At 41.3% G+C, this 18,649-nt stretch overlaps 1 protein-coding gene across 2 annotated transcripts in view; it reads right to left on the reverse strand.

Moving 5' to 3' along the window:
- Positions 1-8,655: 8,655 nt before the first annotated feature.
- Positions 8,656-18,649, reverse strand: part of LOC140729708 (uncharacterized) — an 89,040-nt gene continuing 79,046 nt past the window's right edge. For both annotated transcript variants that reach the window (XM_073049807.1, XM_073049806.1), the window contains 3 exons: positions 15,778-15,912; positions 14,116-14,230; positions 8,656-9,517 (listed from right to left, as the gene is read on the reverse strand). In XM_073049807.1, the coding sequence (XP_072905908.1) occupies positions 9,359-9,517; positions 14,116-14,230; positions 15,778-15,912 (409 nt within the window). In that variant the 3' untranslated portion in view covers positions 8,656-9,358. The remainder of the gene's footprint in view (positions 9,518-14,115; positions 14,231-15,777; positions 15,913-18,649) is intronic.

An 18,649-nucleotide genomic window follows, 5' to 3' on the forward strand; every position in this document is an offset into this window, starting at 1 on the left:
TAAACACTGTTTGGTGTAAGCCAAACACCACTCATCATCAGAAACACACTATTCCTACTGTGAAGCATGGTGCTGGCTGCATCATGCTGAGGGGATGCTTCACTGCAGCAGGCCCTGGAAACCCATTTAAGGTAGAGGGTAAAATGAATGCAGCAAAATACAGGGAAATCCTGGAGGAAAACCTGATGCAGTCTGCAAGAGAACTGTGACTTGGAAGATCTGTTTAAAGACAACAAAGTTAATATCCTGGAGTGGCCAAGTCAAGAGTCCAGAATCCAATTTACAACGTGTGGCTAGACTTGAAAAGGGCTGTTCATTCAAGACCCCCCATGCAATCTGACAGAGCTTGAGCAATTTTGTAAAGAAGAATGGGGTAAAAATTGCAGTGTCCAGATGTGCAAAGCTGATAGAGACCTATCCTCACAGACTTAAGGCCGTAATTGCTGCCAAAGTTTCATCTACTAAATACTAACTTTAAGGGGGTAAATATTTATGCAATCAATTATTTTGTGTTTTATATTTTTAATTAATTTAGATCACTTTGCAGAGATCTGCTTTCACCTTGACACGAGTCTTTTTCTATTGAACAGTGTCAAAAAAGCCAAATTAAATCCACTGTGACTCAATATCGTAAAACAACAAAACATGAAAACTTCCACGGGGGGTGGGGAGGAGGGAGGTGAATACTTTTTATAAGCACTGTATATACAGAAAGGTGCCCGAAAAAGGCCAGCAATATCATAAAGGATCCCACCCACCCTGCTCAGAGAGGAGGCTATGTAACACCCATGCCAGGACCACTAGACTCAAAGCAGTTACATTCCCCAAGCAGTAAGGCTGATGACTGCCTTCATCCATCAACTAACCACACCCCCCCCACACACACACATTCCCCAACCACCACAACTTCATTAGTTCCACCGCTGACTGTAAGGAGTTTGTACGTTTGTCCCGTGACTGTGTGGGTTTCCTCCAGGTGCTCCGGTTTCCTCCCACAGTCCAAAGACATACCAGCTGGTTAGTTAATTGGTCATTATAAGTTGTCCCATGATAACGTCAGATTAAATTGGGGGTTGCTCAAAGGGCTAGAAGGACTTATTCTCAATATATAAATAAAAAATATACTTCCTATCAGTCACTTATCATCAGACAGCCCTGCAATTAGTGTCACATTACATACACATATGATGTATATAAACTATCATAAGTATTTATATTTATTGTGTTTTTTATTATAATATGTTATTTATCTCACTGTGGGTCTTTTTAGTGCTGCATCAGATCCAGAGTAAGTTCTCCTTTAACACTTGTGTTGAGGAAATGACATTAAACAATCTTGAATCAAAGACATTCCTATTTTTGTTTCCACAATTCCCAACATTTGGATAGAAGAGTTTGAAAGGATCTCAGAATTTGTTTATACCTTTCACCACACATCTAGAGCTTCACCCATTCACTTAATCTATCAACAAATGTTCAACAAGCTGTAATCATGACCTCTGCAAAAATGTCTTGTCTGTTCTTACAAATCAAGATAATTCCTTATCTAGGTCAAAACTACTAACATCTCTCTCTTAAGGAAACTAAAACCCTTCCTCACTTGCTGAATCTGTGGACAAGGACGTATGTAGATCCTGTCTTAATTAAATTTTTCAAATATAACTGACTGCAGATAAAATATGGGAGCTATGTTTTCATAAACTATTAGAGCAACACAAAACAGCAAATAAAAATTACCCAGCTCATTTTCAAAAATACTTTCATTGGTACAATTCTGTTTCACCAGAGGTTTGATCATCACTACCCGAGTCTCTACTTAATTAAATATTTAAGTTTGTTTATTTTTGAAGTTGAATTGCCTATGAACATGTTCACATTTCCTGTTAACTAATAAGTTAAAAATATCACTATATGTTTAAGTTTCATTTGAAAGATGAGGTTTGAAGAGCAGACAGTACCACCCTATAAAGCAACCATTTCTCTGAAAGCTGTTCCGAGTAGAAACTAGACAGAGAATCACAGAGATAAAACAAAGAAATAGACCAATGACAATAAACCTGTATTCACACAATTTTTACTTGTTTTATTCCCTCTGTAGCCCTACCAACTCTTTCAGAACCTCCCATTCATTGCACAGCCCACAGGTCTTTTTGATGTGGGAGGAAACCAAAGCATCCAGGAGAGTAGAATCAATGGGCCAAATGGCCTAATACTGCCCCAATGTCTAACATGCAGAATGTCTGGATTGAACCCAGATCACTGGAGCATGACCACTGTCACTGTGCTGCAAGTGGTTTTAAATTATAAGACCATAAGACATAGGAGCAGAATTAGGCCATTCAGCCCATTGAGTTTGCTCTGCCATTCCTTCATGGCTGAGTTATATCCCTCTCAACCCCATTCTCCTGCCTTCTTCCCATAACCTTTGAGGCCCTAATTAAACAAGACCCTATCTACCTTCGCTTTAAATAAACTGAATAACTAGGCCTCCACAGCCACCTGTGGGAATTAATTCAACAGTTTCACTACTTTCTAGCTAAAGAAATTCCTCCTCCTCCTCTCTGTTCTAAATAGATGTCCCTCTAGTCTGAGGCTATGTCCTCTGGTCTGAGACTCAACCACTCTCGGAAACATCCTCCTTACATCCACTCTGTCCGAATCTTTCAATGTTCGATAGGTTTCAATGAGATTCCCCCCCCACCCCCCGCCCATACTTCTAAACTCCAGTGAGTACAGGCCCAGAGCCATCAAATTCTCCCCATATATCAATCTTTTAATTCTCAGAATCCTTTTCATAAAACCTCCTCTGGTCCCTTTTCTTAGATGAGGGGCCCAAAACTGCTCACAAATCTCCAAGTGCGGTCTGATCAATCCCTCAGCCATAGAGAAGACTAGGCCTTGAGCCACAGTGCTACCTGTTTGCAGCTGCCCAGTGGAGGCCTCAGAGTCAGGTGCTCCACCGGAGTGCTGGAGGCGGTGTGGTGTGGCATCCATACTGAAGTCGGAGCTGTCCCCAGTGTTCGTTCAGCAGAAGACAAGCTGTATTATGTTTGACTGCTGACTGCTGCAACATGCATTGACTCATGCACTTGGACTACATGTTTTGTGTGACCGTATTTTACTGCCATTTTATATGCTCTCACTATGTTATATGTGCTATATGTGCCTTGTGCTCTGCATGACTGTTGTTTCTGTGTTTTGCACCTTGGCCCTCGAGTAACACTGTGACGTTTGGCTGTATTCATGAGTATTCATGTATGGTTGAATGACAATTAAACTTGAACTTACACAGCCTCTGCATTACACATTGGCGTTTATATTCTAGTCCTATGCTAACATTGCATTTGCCTTCCTTACCTCTGACTCAACCTGAAAAATAACCTTTAGTGAATCCAGCACAAGAACTCCTAAGTCCCTTTGCATCTGAGTTTTGAGTTTTTTCCCCATTCAGAAAATAATCTATCCCTCTATTCCTTCTACCAAGTGCATAACCAAACAGTTCTCTGTACTATATTCCACTTGATTGCCCATTCTCCCAACCTAAGTCTTTCTGCAGACACCTTGCTTCCTCAACACTGCCTGCCCCTCCACCTGTCTTTGTATCAGTCACAAACCTGACACAAAGCCATCAATTCTGTTATCCAAGTCATTCACACATAACATGAAAAGAAGCAATCCCAATGCTGACTGCTATGACACACCACTTGTAACCAACAGCCAACCAGAAAAGGACCTTTTTAATCCCACTTTGCCTCTTGCCAGTCAGCCAAAGCTCTATCCATGCTAGTATCTTTCCTGTAATACCATGGGCTCTTATCTTTTTAAACAGTCCCATGTGTGGTCTTGTTTTAAAATTCAACCTTTTTGGATAAATCTAAGACTTTTACTGGAACAAATTATTGGAATACAACTTCCACATAGCCCAATATTATTTTTATTAGGCGATATTGAAGGGAAAATACCGAAACCTAAATTGAATAAATATCAGAAAAAAATTATAAAAATTGCATTGGCAGTAGCCAAAAAAGCTATTGCAGTTACTTGGAAATCAGATTCATACTTAACTATGGACTGTTGGAATATGAAATATATAGCTGCATTTCACTTGAAAAAATTACTTATAATTTAAGAAATGAATATATTTTTGAAAATTTGGCACCCCTATCTACAAAAGAAAGCTGTTAAATATATAGGTCCTTTGAAGATAAAATTATTAGCTATTTGGGGGAAAAAAAGATATATACTAAAGTTATTTTGACTTCCATGGAGCATGTGGGGATTCCGATATGCAGGCAATCCTTCTTTCTTTCTATTTTTTTCTTTTTTCTTTAGACAGGGATGTTAAGGGGGGGAAGGGTTAAGGGGAGGGGGTAGGGCTAAAATTAATTTTCATTACTCTATTATTCTATTCATTTTATGTAATTCTCTTAAAAAAATTAATAAAAATATATTTTTTAAAAAAGTCCCATGTGCAACACCTTGTCAAAGGCCCTCTGAAAATCAAAGTACACAACATCCACTGATTCTTCGTCTATCCTACTTGTTATTTCCTCAAAGAATTCCAACAGATTTGTCAGGCAAGATTTTCCCTTGAGGAAGCCATGTTGACTACAATCTATTTTATTAGGTGCCTCCAAGTACCCCAAAACCACATCCTTTACAATTGACTCCAACATCTTCCCAACGACTGAGGTCAGACTAACAGGCCTATAGTTTCCTTTCTTCTGCCTCTGTCCCTTCTTGAAGAGTGGAGTGACATTTGCAATTTTCCATTCCTCCAGAACCATGCCAGAATCTAGTGATTTGTGAAAGATTACAACTAATGCCTCCACAATCTCTATAGTGATTGTCTAAGTGTCTGAGTTTCTAAAATAAGATTTGAATTGATAATGCACCTTTCCTTTCACAGAATTAGTTTACAACTAATGAAGTCCATTTGAAATATTACCACATTCACAACCAGAAACCAAGAAACACCTAGGGCAGGGGTCACCAACTTTTATTGCACTGCAGACCAGTTTAATATTGACAATATTCTTACGGACCGGCCGATGGGGGTGGGGGTGGTGTTAATTACGACCAGAATATAGGTGATAAGTCAACTATAAGTCACTTATAAGTGGCTAAAACACTCAATTTCATTTCTCAAAGGGTTTATCTAATGAATTTAGTATTAAACACACAGCACATATTTTTCTCGCATGAATATAGTGATAAGTCAATTATAAGTCAATAGCAGCATAACATTTTAAGTAACGTTTGGATATTAAACACACAGCACATATTTTCCTCGTATGAACATATAAAATCACTGCAACACACCAATATCGCTAAATCAGTGGGAGCCTGCAACAAGACGGTCCCATCGAGGGGTGATAGGACACAGCGATACTCGAAGGGGGTTCCTTATGTCCAGTCTATACCGCAATTTAGTTTTCGTGGCTCTCAGCACTTGCTTCTGTCCCGCTTGCTCACGTTTTTTTTTCCGCTCAAAACAACTCAACGGGTTTGTCTTTAAGTGCTGGGTGCTTGGACTCAAGGTGCTGAAGCAGCTTTAAGGGCTTTATTGCCTCAGTAGACAGCCTCCGGGCCGAACTCCAGGCACACGTACAACAAGCTGGAGGAACTCAGCAGGTCCGGCAGCATCCGTGGAAACGAGCAGTTAACGTTTCGGCCGGGACTCTTGGTCAGTCCTGACGAAGGGTCTCGGCCCGAAACGCTGACTGCTCGCTTCCACGGATGCTGCCGAACTTGCTGAGTTCCTCCATCTTGTTGTACGTGTTGCTTTGACCACAGCATCTGCAGTGTACAGCCTCCCGCCGCCATGGCCAGGTACGGCTGGTCGTGGGTGGGGTGAGAGGACAAGGTCGGGGCCGGAGAAAGCGAGGAGTGCGTTAGGACGCGTGTGCCCGCCCCCCTTGTAGGATCTATCGGCCGACAAAAGTTTGTTTCAGCAGATCGCAGCGAGGTAGCTGCTCTGCTACTTACGAAACTCTGAGCCCGAATTAGGACGCCTGCAAATATTTTAGCACCGGGTTCCCCACGAGCATTCGTTGTGCTGAACAGGTTTAGAGGCGGCGCCCGTCTGTCCACGCTCTGGGCCGGTAAGCAACGGCGCTTCCCGCCGGCCGCGCGACGCCAGCCGGTGATCCGTGGCACGAGGGTGTCACTGCGTTTAGGCGACTGATGACCTCGCGTGCGTTCAAGTTCAACAGTGGCCGTGTCAGGGACTGAGGAAAGGTGCAGCTGACTCGTATCGGTTGGGGACAGTCTCAGAATAGAGGGATGTCCATTTAAAACGGAGATGAGGAGGAATCCCTTTAGCCAGAGTGGTGAATCTGTGGAATTTGTTGCCGCGGGTGGCTGTGGAGGCCAAGTCATTGGGTATATTTAAGGGAGGGGTTAATAGGTTCTTGATTAGTCAGGAGATGAAGGGTTAAGGGGAAAAGGAAAGAGATGGGGCTAATAGGGAAATGGATCAGCCATAATGAAATGCCAGAGCAGACTCAAAGGGCAAATGGCCTAATTCTGGTCCTATATCTTGTAGTTTTAAATGGCAGGAAGAAGACCAGAATATCTCTTCTGGTATTCAGCAGGATATCAGGGAGCATGTCCCTGATCTCACTCATCTTAAAACAGAAACCTTAAATATCATTATGAAAGGCACAGATTTCAAAATACTTAAAGCCAAACTTCTCACAGAATATAATAGTTTACAACTCACTGTGTACCCATTGGCAGCTGCAAATTAAACCAATTAACCTTTAATTAAACCCTGGAAACATGGTCCCAATTGAACAATTAATCAGATATTTCCTATAACTTAAAATGGCTACACATCTCCTAATGATGCAATGTAACCTTTTAACAGTGACGTTTATTTTTTTTTAATTTGTAATCACAAAATTCTTGCCATTTGTTGCCTTATTCTTTCACATGTCCAAAGTGACCTTCATGCTTTCACTGCAGTTACTAGACAGGTGACCTTTATTAAACATCCACCCAGCTCAGCTGTAGCTTTCTTGCCTTTGGTTCAGAATTACAAGCCCCAGTATTGTAGTGTGGAACTAACAGGAGCGGTGCATTACACAAGTCCTTCTTAGTATCATGGTGTTGAGGTTTGTGAGTTCCTGAGATCCCGAGAGCAATGTCGTCTGGAGTGTCACCATCTGGTGCTTAGCTCCTGATAGGTCACCCATGCTAGTAGGATCAAGGGGGAAAGTTCCAGACAAACAGCACAGACAGCCACCACAAGGTCCTTGCCAGATTGGGGTTCAGGTTCAGTGGCATGGAATGCAAAAGACTGGAAGCCCTTCACTGGCATTGTGACATGTCCTCAATCTCCACCAGCTCCACTGTTGAGGTCTCGATTGGATTGCTCTTTGTCTGGAACTCACAATCCTCTCCACAATGACAAGGTGACAATCCTCAGAAGCACATAAGTGTACAGCACAGGAACAGGCCCATGATGTTGTGCCAAACTAATTAATAAAATTAGTAATTTAGTTAGTAACCTGCAAAGCATTTGCAACACATCTCCTTTTCACTTTTTATCAGAGGATTGAGATGAGGAATGATGGCTTGCAGTGAAGAAATGAGTGATCAGTTTTTTTTCAGGGACTCTGGAATAGTCTGCTATTTTGACAATTGAAAGTAGAAATTAAAACTAAATGACTCAAACAGTTGTCAACTACACTCAATGACCACTTTATAAAGGTACCTCCTGTACCTAATAAAGTGACTACTGTGTGCATGTTCATGGTCTTCTGCAGCTGTAGCCCATCCACTTAAAGGTTCGACATATGTGTTCAGAGATGCTCTTCTGCCCACTATTGTAATGTGTGATTATTTGAGTTCCTGTTGCCTTGAACCAGTCTGGCCATTTCCTCTGACCACCCTCATTAACAAGGCATTTACACCCAGTCTGCTGCTCACTGGCTTTTTTTCCTGAAATCTAAACAAAGGCATTATAATAATTCGGTGTTGGAAAAAATGTTTGATTTTGGAACAGAACTGTTCCTCCCAATGACTTAAAGCTCAAATGAGTTCTGCATATATTTTCAAAGTTACAGACCTCCTCTGTATTTGCTTACTTACATGCCCATAGGATGTGGGCTTTCTGACCATACCAATGATTTTTTGTGAAGTGACTACTGAGTGTACAGTATATCCATTGAAATATGTGCTTACTCTTGATGAACTTCAGGGAGCAGAGATAAAGGATGTATGGAGAATTGAGGATATGGGTTAGCATGGCTGTGAAAGTTGGTGAGTGGACAGCCTGCAAAGAATGCAGGCTTGAGATGAAGGCTGAATTTAAGGAGGATGAGCAACCACGTAGTGCAGAAACAGGGAGAGAGATTGTAGACAGTAGGACTATGGAATGCTGATGAGTTAGGGGACAGATATGGTTGGACAGAGGAACTGAGGAAGGAGGCATGACAACGTGAGATAGAGTTCTATGAAGGGCAAAACAAAGTGTAAAACAGAAGCAGAATTGATGGTATCAGGCCAGAACAGCAGCCAGCTAAGGTTAAATACCCTCAGGTAGCAATTATAGTAGAGACATTCTGGCTATGAACAAGGAACAGAGATTCAAGCCACCTTTTGTTCCCCAACATAATGACAGTTGATGAAAGAGCCAAGAAGCAGGTGATCCATTTTAACTTTAATAAAAACTTATTTTCCCAACAAGAAATCATTTTCAAAAAGTGCATTTCTTAATTACCCCTCCAGGTTACAACACCTTGTCATAACCAAGATGAAAGTAACATATAAATATATTCTAATGCTCTCAGTGCTTTATTGCTATCTCTAGCACCACCTCAAATTTACAAATGCATTCCAAGCAGAATAATCTTTCAACCTTTGTCTAACTTTCCACCTCATAAGTCATAAACTTAAATAATATTGCTTTACACATCAGAAAATATACATAATTTTACATAGAGATTTTATATAACCGTTTAAAGCAGTGTATCTTTGGAATTTAATAGCAGATGAAAAAAACAATTGTGAAACCAGTTTACGAACTTACTGAACAGTCATAAAACAATCTGGACAAAACACTGCACACATTAATACAAGATGAATTTTATACAACTGTGATCAGTGCTCGAATCATTAGCAGCTTTGACAATGATACAAATATGACTCCCAACTGCACCCTACCTTTGGCAAGGGAGGACTAGGTGGAACACTGATTCACTGACCAATGGAAAGTAAAATCAGGCTGAGTAGAGAGCCAGTGTTGCATTGTTTCACAGAGGTCTCCCAACATGGCACATCAGGATGGAATTCACTTCCTCCCCCTACAACCATCAACCCCGTTCTTCTTCTCCTAATCATGATGGTGCATCTACAAACGTCCCACCAGGCACATGAAAACAAGAACATGTAGTGTAACAAAGTATGCGAAGACCAAGTAGCGTGATCTGGTCCGTGCACTCATTAGCTTTGAGCAGTACATACTGCGGCCTCGTAGCCAGCGCTTGAAGGAAAGCGCCCCTCTCTTTACCTGCAGAGACAGAAGTAGAGTCAACAACAACCAACATTACCTTAGCTAATTCAGAATTAAAATAACTAGCAAACTACCTGGGTGGAGAAGTGAAATTTTTTTTTTTAAACATATTAAACTGCAAAAGTCCAGATTGCACTGTATAAATGAGTGGCAACAACTACAGTAGTAATTTTCAAACAGTAATAGGAAAACTGAAGGACATTGAAGAAAGGGATATCTGGCTTTCCCTCAAAGAACTGCCACAGGCGTGATGGGCCAAATGGATGCACCATTCCAATAGCACAGCAGCATCTCAGTTCCTACTCGTGACTTTCACCAGAGGGTGGTGAATCTGTGGAAGTCATTGCCACAGATGACTGTGGAGCCCAAGTCATTGGGTATATTTAAAGCAGAGGTTGGAGGGTTCTTGATGAGTCAGAACAGCAAAGGTTATGAAGAAAAGACAGGAAAATGGGGTTGAGAGGGATAATAAAATCAGCCATCATGGAATGGCAGAGTAGATTCTTCTGGGACACCATCACGAAGGTGACTCGTGTGAACAGCTCTGAAGGAAACTGCTAAATATGCCCATTCTAGACTGTGAACAGCCTCGATGGGGCAAATAGCCTAATTCCGCTCCTATGTCTTATGGACTATGTGATCCTAACTTAGTGAGCTATTGAACAGACAAGTGTAGGTCCCAAATACACTCAGATGATCAGAAAATGACCAAGTTCTTCCATGGTTAGTCTGTGTTGCCTTACAGAGGGGTAGAAGGTGAAGAAAGATTTACATTTGTTAGCAGTTTTTCATTGCTCTTTGTATTCTCCTAAAGATTTTCTGCCCATTTAGATATTCTTCTGCTTATGGTTAAACTACTTATTTTAAAATGTGGTTTTTAACTTTGTCTGGGTACAGTATGCCCCTTGTAGCTATCATGTTTCTTTTTCAGGGCAACAGAAGTTATTGGAGACCTGTATTAAAAAGCAATCTTCATGAATATGACATGATCCATGAGGCCAACTCAGATACTTCAAACCTCCTGGGAGAGAAAGGGCCATGTGCAGGTGCCTTTGATTCTGGGCAAAGAAGGAAGGCAACTTTTCTTTATATTTTGTTGGGTATCACAACTCCAGAATGACACAGTACCGTAGTAATTTTATGCCCTGCACTATACTGCTGCCACAAAAAGAAACAAATTTCATGACATGTGAGTGATGATAACCCAGATTCTGATACGGGTCTCGATTGTGGACTAGGACTGTGAAGGGGCAGAGAAAGGGGAATCATGGTTGGGGAAAGGGGAGGGGAAAGAGGAAGGGAGAGGGGAGGGAGTGCAAAGTGCCAAAGAGACATTCAGGAATAATCGATTTACCAACTGTTTGGAATCAGATGACCTTGTCTGGTGCCTCAGGGCTGGGTGTGTCTACTACACTCCTGTATCTGGCACTCCTTCTCTGCAACGTGTCCCACAACCCTCCCTTGGCAGTCCACTCTCGCCATTCCCAACATTCTTTGCTCCCACCACATTTACAAACTCGCTTTCCGCTGCATGTCGACAGATACAGTACTGAGCAAACATCTTAGGCACTCTAGTTATGTACCGTTAAGAGAAAGAGTTTGTGAACCCTTTGCAATTACTTGGTTTTCTGCATTAATAACTTTTAAAATGTGGTCTGATCTTCATCTATCACAATAATAGGCAAACACAATCTGCCTAAACTAATAACACACAAACTACATCCTATCTTCGTTATACGCGGGGGATACGTTCTGGAGGGCTTCCTAAATATGTTTTATCTGTAATTAATCCACATTTTCATAACAATACGACAAAAAAGCAGTACCACAAGGAAATATTCATATTATATTTCATCAATTTAAGGTAATATTCAACATAAGTCATAGAAAGCTAACATACTAGAGTGTACAGTACTCAAACCCTTAAGAGCACGGGGGTTTAGTGAATGGTAAACTAAGAGAGGCTTCATCTTACAGTCTCCTTCAGCATTTAGATATTCTTCTGCTTCTATCTATCCTTGGCTGCCTTGGAACCTGAGGCAGTTTTCTCATCCTTACTTACGTAAGTGCGTTTCGGCATACGCTTCCAAAAAAGCCCAGTCTCATCTGCATTAAACACCTGCTTTGGTGTGATGCCTAACTCAGCTGTCATAGCCCGCAACTGCACAGGGTAGCGTTCAGCAGCTTCGTGGTCAGCACTAGCTTGCTCACCATGCTCAGCTAAGTTGTGAATATCACTTCACACTTCCTCACTAGCCTCTGAACAAAGACGACCATAAGTTTCCAAAGCTTTCACACAAAGATGATCGGAACTAAGTGTTGTTTTTTTCTGTTTCACTCTCAATGTATAAACTCAACATTTTCTCCATTTTTGTCATAATTGGGTTAAGCACTTTGGTAACAATCTTTGAAGACACTTGTGGTGAATCAATCACTACACTTATTATTTTCTCAGCATTTTGCTTTATGTTTCTAATCGTGGACTCACCCAGGCCAAAGTAGCATCCCAGAGCTGTGTTACCTTCACCTGACGCCGCCCTGTCTATAATTTCCAATTTTTTTTCAAATGTTAAAGCGGTTCTCTGCCGCTTGGCAGATGGCCCGGGGCTTGACATCGGACGCTTAAGAGGCATAGTTAAATATTTCAAGCACAAAATCACTGCACTGTAGGTAAAAACAACAAAAGCTTAAGAGCGCAAGATCACACATTCGCACATTGCCAAAACCAGTGCGAGACTGGCAGGAGTGAGACTGTGAGGCACGTGCACCTGACTTGTATTGGCGGCAAAGCAGTGCTTCTCGTCCCAATGGTGAGACTGTGAGGCGTGCACACGTGACTTGTATTGATGGGAAAGCAGTGCTCCTCGCATAACAGTGAGTTTTGGACGCATATAAGGAGACATTGGTAGAAATAGATTCCTCGCATAACTGTGAATCCACATAGTCTGAAGGCGCATATAAGGAGGATAGGGTGTATTGTACTTTTCATGTCTTTATTGAACACACTGTTCAATCATTCATAGTCCAGGCTGGAAAAAGTATGTGAATTCTTGTATTTAATAACTGGTAGAACCTTCTTTAGCAGCAATAACCTTCACCAAATGTTTCCTGTAGCTGCTGATCAGACTTGCACAATGGCGAGAAGGAACTTTAGATCATTCCTCCATACAAAACTGTTTTGGTTCATCAATATTTCTGGGATATCCTGTATGAACAGCCCTATTCAGGTCATGCCACAGCACCTTGTTTTGGATCATTGTCTTGTTGCATCATCCAACTTCTATTAAGCTTCATGTGATAGACTGCTACCCTGACATTCTCCTATAAAATAGGTTGATACAATTTTGAATTCATTGTTCCCTCAACAATTGCAAGCTGTCTAGGCCCTGAGTCTACTTTGCTGCCTCAAACCATGATGCTCCTTCCATCATGCTTCACAGTGGGGTGAGGGTTTGGTGTTGGTGTGCAGTGCCCTTTTTTCCCTCCAAATATAGCAATGTGCATTTCTGTCAAAAAGTTAAACTTTTGTCTCATCTGTCCACAGAAGGCATTATCCCAGAGGTTCACATATGTTTTTGAACCTAGACTGTGATTGTTTAAATGGTGTACTCAGTATTGATGAGAAGTAGTACAATTAGAAAACATATAGCACAATAGAGGTCCTTCGGCCCACAAAGCTGTGCCGAACATATCCCTACCTTAGAAATGACTAGGCTTTACCCATAGCCCTCTATTTTTCTAAGCTCCATGTACCCATCCAGGAGTCTCTTAAAAGACCCTATCATTTCTGCCTCCACCGCCGCCGCCAGCAGCCCATTCCACGCAGTCACCATTCTCTGCGTAAAAAACTTACCTGATGTCTCCTCTGTACCTACTTCCAAGCACCTTAAAACTATGCCCTCTCATGCTAGCCATTTCAGCCCTGGGGAAAAGCCTCTGACTATCCACACGATCAATACCTCTCATTATCTTGTACACCTCTAATAAGTCACCTCTCATCCTCCGTCGCTCCAACGAGAAAAGGCCGAGTTCAATCAACCTGTTCTCATGAGGCATGCTCCCCAATCCGGGCAATATCCTTGTAAAACTCCTCTATGGTTTCCTCGTCCTTCCTGTAGTGAAGTGACCAGAACTGAGCACAGTACTCCAAGTGGGGTCTGACCAGGGTCCTATATAGCAACAACATTACCTCTTGGCTCTTAAACACTTAAACTGTTGGTGTGTTATTAGTTTAGGCAGATTGTGTATGTCTATTATTGAGACTTAGATAAAGATCAGACCACATTTCATGCGTAACTAATGCAGAAAAACAGAAGTGCAGAAAATTAAAAGAAAAACAACTGCAAATACTAGAAACTTAAAATCAAAAGTTCACTAACGTTTTCTTGCAACTGTATATGTGCCTAAGACTTTTGCATAATACTGTACTGGAGACTGTAAAATGTCCGAGGAACTGCATCGTATTTTAAGTTATTATGTTCAACAAAACAGGATTTCCAAAGTGTTTCTCAGTTCGCAGGGAGAGACAAGGAAGGTACTGTATAAAAGTTCAGAAAATTGGATCGAAAGTAGAATGCAAAAAAATAAGTACACACCTTCCGCACCACCACCTGCTCACTGGAATCTATAATCAAAGCCTCACGTTCTTCATCCGATTCCAGCTGAATAGTGTACTCTCTGGGTGGTAGTCTGACTGGAAGTGGATCAAGGCTAGAAATAAATCGCAGCATTAATCATACAACGTAAATTCTTCGAAACATTTACAGATACAAACCACTGGGGAAAACACAAGTATTTCAATGAATCCTATCCACACAGTTAAAATCAGTTGCTCCCTATAGAGAAGGAAAACTGATCTCAAACCTCTACTGCTTTGTGACTATACCCACTTATGGGGAAGGTTTTGGGAGTAAACACCAAGAGAAAAATCCAGAGCTGGACTCTCTAAGGCAGTTCAACTTGGAGTTCAATGCTGACTGGCAATTTCTGCAACATTGCTGGTGCCAAATTGTATCACTCTCTGCTGTTCCTTTGGGTTCATCAGATCCATGGAGCGGGGAAGCTTGCCACATGGGCAACAGCTTGCTCTCTATATCATACTGCCCAGGCCTGCATATCTCGACAGCTAGGATGCAACCTCCATGGTCAGTCCTGAATGATGAACGCCTTACTCACTCACTACGAGAGGTTTGATACAGAGTAGGTAAGAGAATCACTAAACCAAGATGCAGATTCATAGCAACTGGCAAAAAAGCCAATGGAAAAATAAAGATAAATGCTTTTATTCTCAGCAATTTATGATATGGAAAGCATGCCCTGAAACAGTGATGGAAAATGACTCAATAATGCCTTACACATCATATGAGGAAAGGCTGAGTGAGCTAGGACTTTTCTCTTTGAAGCAAAGGAGCAAGAGAGGCAATTTAACAGAGGTTTATAAGATTATGAGAGGCATCGCAAGAGTGGACACCTTTTTCCAAGGATGGCAATGATCAATACCAGAGGATGTCTGTTTAAGGTAGACAGAGGAAAGTTAAAAGTAGACATCTGAGGTTGGCTTTGTTTTTAAACAGAGTGATGGGTATCTGGAACGCATTCCCAAGGCAGGTGGTAGAGAAGAATTGGATTGATCATGAAGGATATTTAAATAAGTTGGCACATTGTGTCCCAAAGGGCCTGTAGTATACTGTACTATGTCCCATTAATCTTTTAAAAAGAATTTCAAGCCCATGTTGAAAGAGCAAACGAGGAACACCAACTGGATAGGTCTTTTATAGCCAGTATAATTCTATAATTCTACCCCAATCACACATACATGGCTCTTCAGATTTTGTAAGCTAACTAACATGTCTTTTGGGAAATCATTGTGTGTATCGTGTCCACAGAAAAATGACATTTTATTGTTCCAAGGTTGCTAAAAGTGGTAACATTATTTCCAGCCACAGTGGATATGCCTTTAATTAAGCTCACTGTTCAGGAACTGAGATCGATTTTATACATAGTAATTAACCTCCACTCACTGCAATTCCCTTGAGACACTACCCTGGGAGAAATGCTATTGTCTCCTCCAGTCTTTAACAGTAAATGGATTTTTTATTATTTAAAAATCCTGTTCCTTTTTCAACTGAGTGGCTATACAAGTTTGTTAAACAGACAAAGAAAAACTATTTTAAACAAACAGATATGGGTGATACCCTAATGGAAAGGCAATGATATCCTTGCATGATATCCAGTCTAATGCAGTTTAAAACACTCACCCCTTGAACCTTTCTTCAGCTGCCAGCAATGCTTCCTCAGCTGCACGTCTCCGTCGTTCTTCATCTGCGAGCATTTCTGCCAACTGGGTCAGCTCCTGATGGGCAGACGCATTCCGTTGCTCTGATTCCGCAAGCCTATATCATCAACAATATACACAAATGACCCACTGCGAATGAAGAACGAACTTCTCCAACTCATCCTCACATGCTTTGCAGCCAAATCGGTATTTTGTGAAAGACATGTATATCATAGGCAACAAACAGGAGACCAATTAATACTATTTTTTAAGGAACTGTTTCGTAAATCTGCCCACCCCAATTATCATCCAAGGATATTTTACGTACTTCTGAGCAGACAGATGTAGCTTTATTTAATGCTTATTTTAAAGGTTGGCAGCTCCCACAGTGCAGCACAACCTCAGTACACTAATGTCAGACTGTACTATGTGCCAAATGAGAATTTAACAAAAATATATATAGTTAATACTCATGACTTAGACTTAGTTGAACCATGAGGGAATGTTTGTGCAAAGCAATTTGCTATTAAAGCTCTAAAAACAGAGTAATTTATTGAATTAACTGAGAATTAGACCTTTTCAACTAGAGAGCAGTGTGCCCGAGGGTCACTGACAACCTTGGAATTTATGCTGAATGCCAACAGGGCAAATTTCAAATTCGCTAAAAGCAGAAAATCCACAGCTTTCAAATAATGTCAGGCAGTGTCCAAAATATTGCACAAATTGTGAGTTACCTGGAGTACTGTGTTCAGTTCTGGTCACCTCACTACAGGAAGGATGTCAATACTATAGAAAGAATGCAGAGGAGATTGACAAGAAGGTTGCCTGGATTGGAGAGTGTGCCTTATGAGAATAGGTAAGTAAACTTGGCCTTTTCTCCTTGGAGTGACGAAGGATGAGAGGTGGCCTGATAGAGGTGTATAAGATGATGAGAGGCATTGATCGTGTGGATAGTCAGAGGCTTTTTCCCCAAGGCTGAAATGGATAGCACGAGGAGGCACAGTTTTAAGCTGCTTATAAATAAGTACAGAGGGGATGTCAGGAGTAAGTTTTTCCCTAGAGTGGTGGCACAGCCAACAACGGTGGTAGAGGCAGATACAAAAGGATTTTTTTTTTTTATAAAATTTTAGATTGGTACATTGAGCTTAGAAAAATAGAGGGCTATGCGGTAGGGAAATTCTAGGCAGTGTCTAGAGTAGGTTACATGGCTGGCACAACATTGTGGGCTGAAGGGCCTGTAATATGCCATGGATGTCTATGTTCTAAGTTACAAGAAACTACAGAGTAGGTTCATACAGACAAGTACTGGAGCTGCCTGATAACTGTGAGGATGGTGTTAACAGGCATAGATATAGTGCTCATCAAGTCAAGAGTCTCAGAGTGGTACAGTACATAAGCGGACCCTATAATCCACCAGAACCAGACTGCTCATCTACATAAATCCCAACTGCCTGCACCAGCTCTGTATCCTCAATGCCTGGTCTATTCAAGTGCCTTCTAGATGTCTTTTAAACACATTGATAGTACCCAACTCCATCACCTCCTAACAGTGAGTTCCAGGTATCAACTATTCTGTGTAAGGAACTTTCTCTTCAAGTTCCCTTTAAAACCACTTCTTTACTTAAACCTGTGTCCCCTTGTTGATATTTGTATAATGGGAAAACAATCATTTCTCAAAATTTATGTAATCTTAATAGGTCATCCCCAGCTTCCTCCACTCCTGGGAAAACAAAACCAGCCTATGAACTCTCTCCTCATAACCAAAGTTCTCCAATCCAGGCAATATCCTGATGAATCTTCTCTGCACTCTCTCCAGTAAAACACATGCTTCCTACAGTGTGTTGACCAGACCTGCACACAATATTCCAAGAGTGGCCTACCCAGTGTTTGTAAAGTTACAACTTAATGACCAACTTCTTTGTCCATGCCCCATCACATGAAGGAAGCTTGCCAGATGTCTTCTTCACCACTGTATCTACCTGGAATGGGCTGCCGGCAACGGTGGTGGAGGCGGATAAGATAGGGTCTTTTAAGAGATTTTTGGATAGGTACATGGAGCTTAGAAAAATAGAGGGCTCTGGGTAAGCCTAGTAATTTCTGAGGTAGGGACATGTTCGGCACAACTCTGTGGGCCGAAGGGCGTGTATTGTGCTGTAGGTTTTCTACGTTTCTATGACACTTTCTGGGAGCAATGAACCCCAAGGTCCCTCTATCAGTTATTGCATATGTCCTACTCCTACCTGACTTCCCATATGTTGGTATTGAATTCCATCTGCTAACACGCCATCTAACTTTCCATCTACTGTAACCTGTTTCACTATCCACAATACCGCCATCGTACTAATCATACCATCTATATTCACCTATTACGTCATTATTAGAAACAACAAGGATCCTGGAACCAATCTCTACAGTACACCACAGGTCACTGATCTCAAATGTTAAAAGCATCCTTCTACCACTCTCCTGTCTCCCATCAGCTGGCCAGTCTTGGGTTCAATAAGCCAGTGTGGCACGTGCCTTAACCTTGTAAGTCTCTGGGTCCTTGTCAAATGGCTCATGAAAGTCAACATATTCAATGCCTACAACCATTGCTTCATCAATTTAATTAGCTATTTCCTCAAAGAACTCAATCCTATTAGTGAGGCAGGACTTCTGCACAAAGCCATTTGGCAATCTGATATTTAACTTGCAAAGTCATTCTAGAATCTTTTTATTGGTACGTAATCATCAACAGCTATAAAATGATACAAAACTTTAACAGATTAATATGTATACAATTCATAAAGCTGAAGAGAAAAAACTGATCTTGAAATATAAAAATGGAAAAAAAAATTATATATAGATAGAAGAAA

This window comes from Hemitrygon akajei, chromosome 6, assembly GCF_048418815.1.
Source record: "Hemitrygon akajei chromosome 6, sHemAka1.3, whole genome shotgun sequence".
Classification (NCBI taxonomy): Eukaryota; Metazoa; Chordata; class Chondrichthyes; order Myliobatiformes; family Dasyatidae; genus Hemitrygon; species Hemitrygon akajei.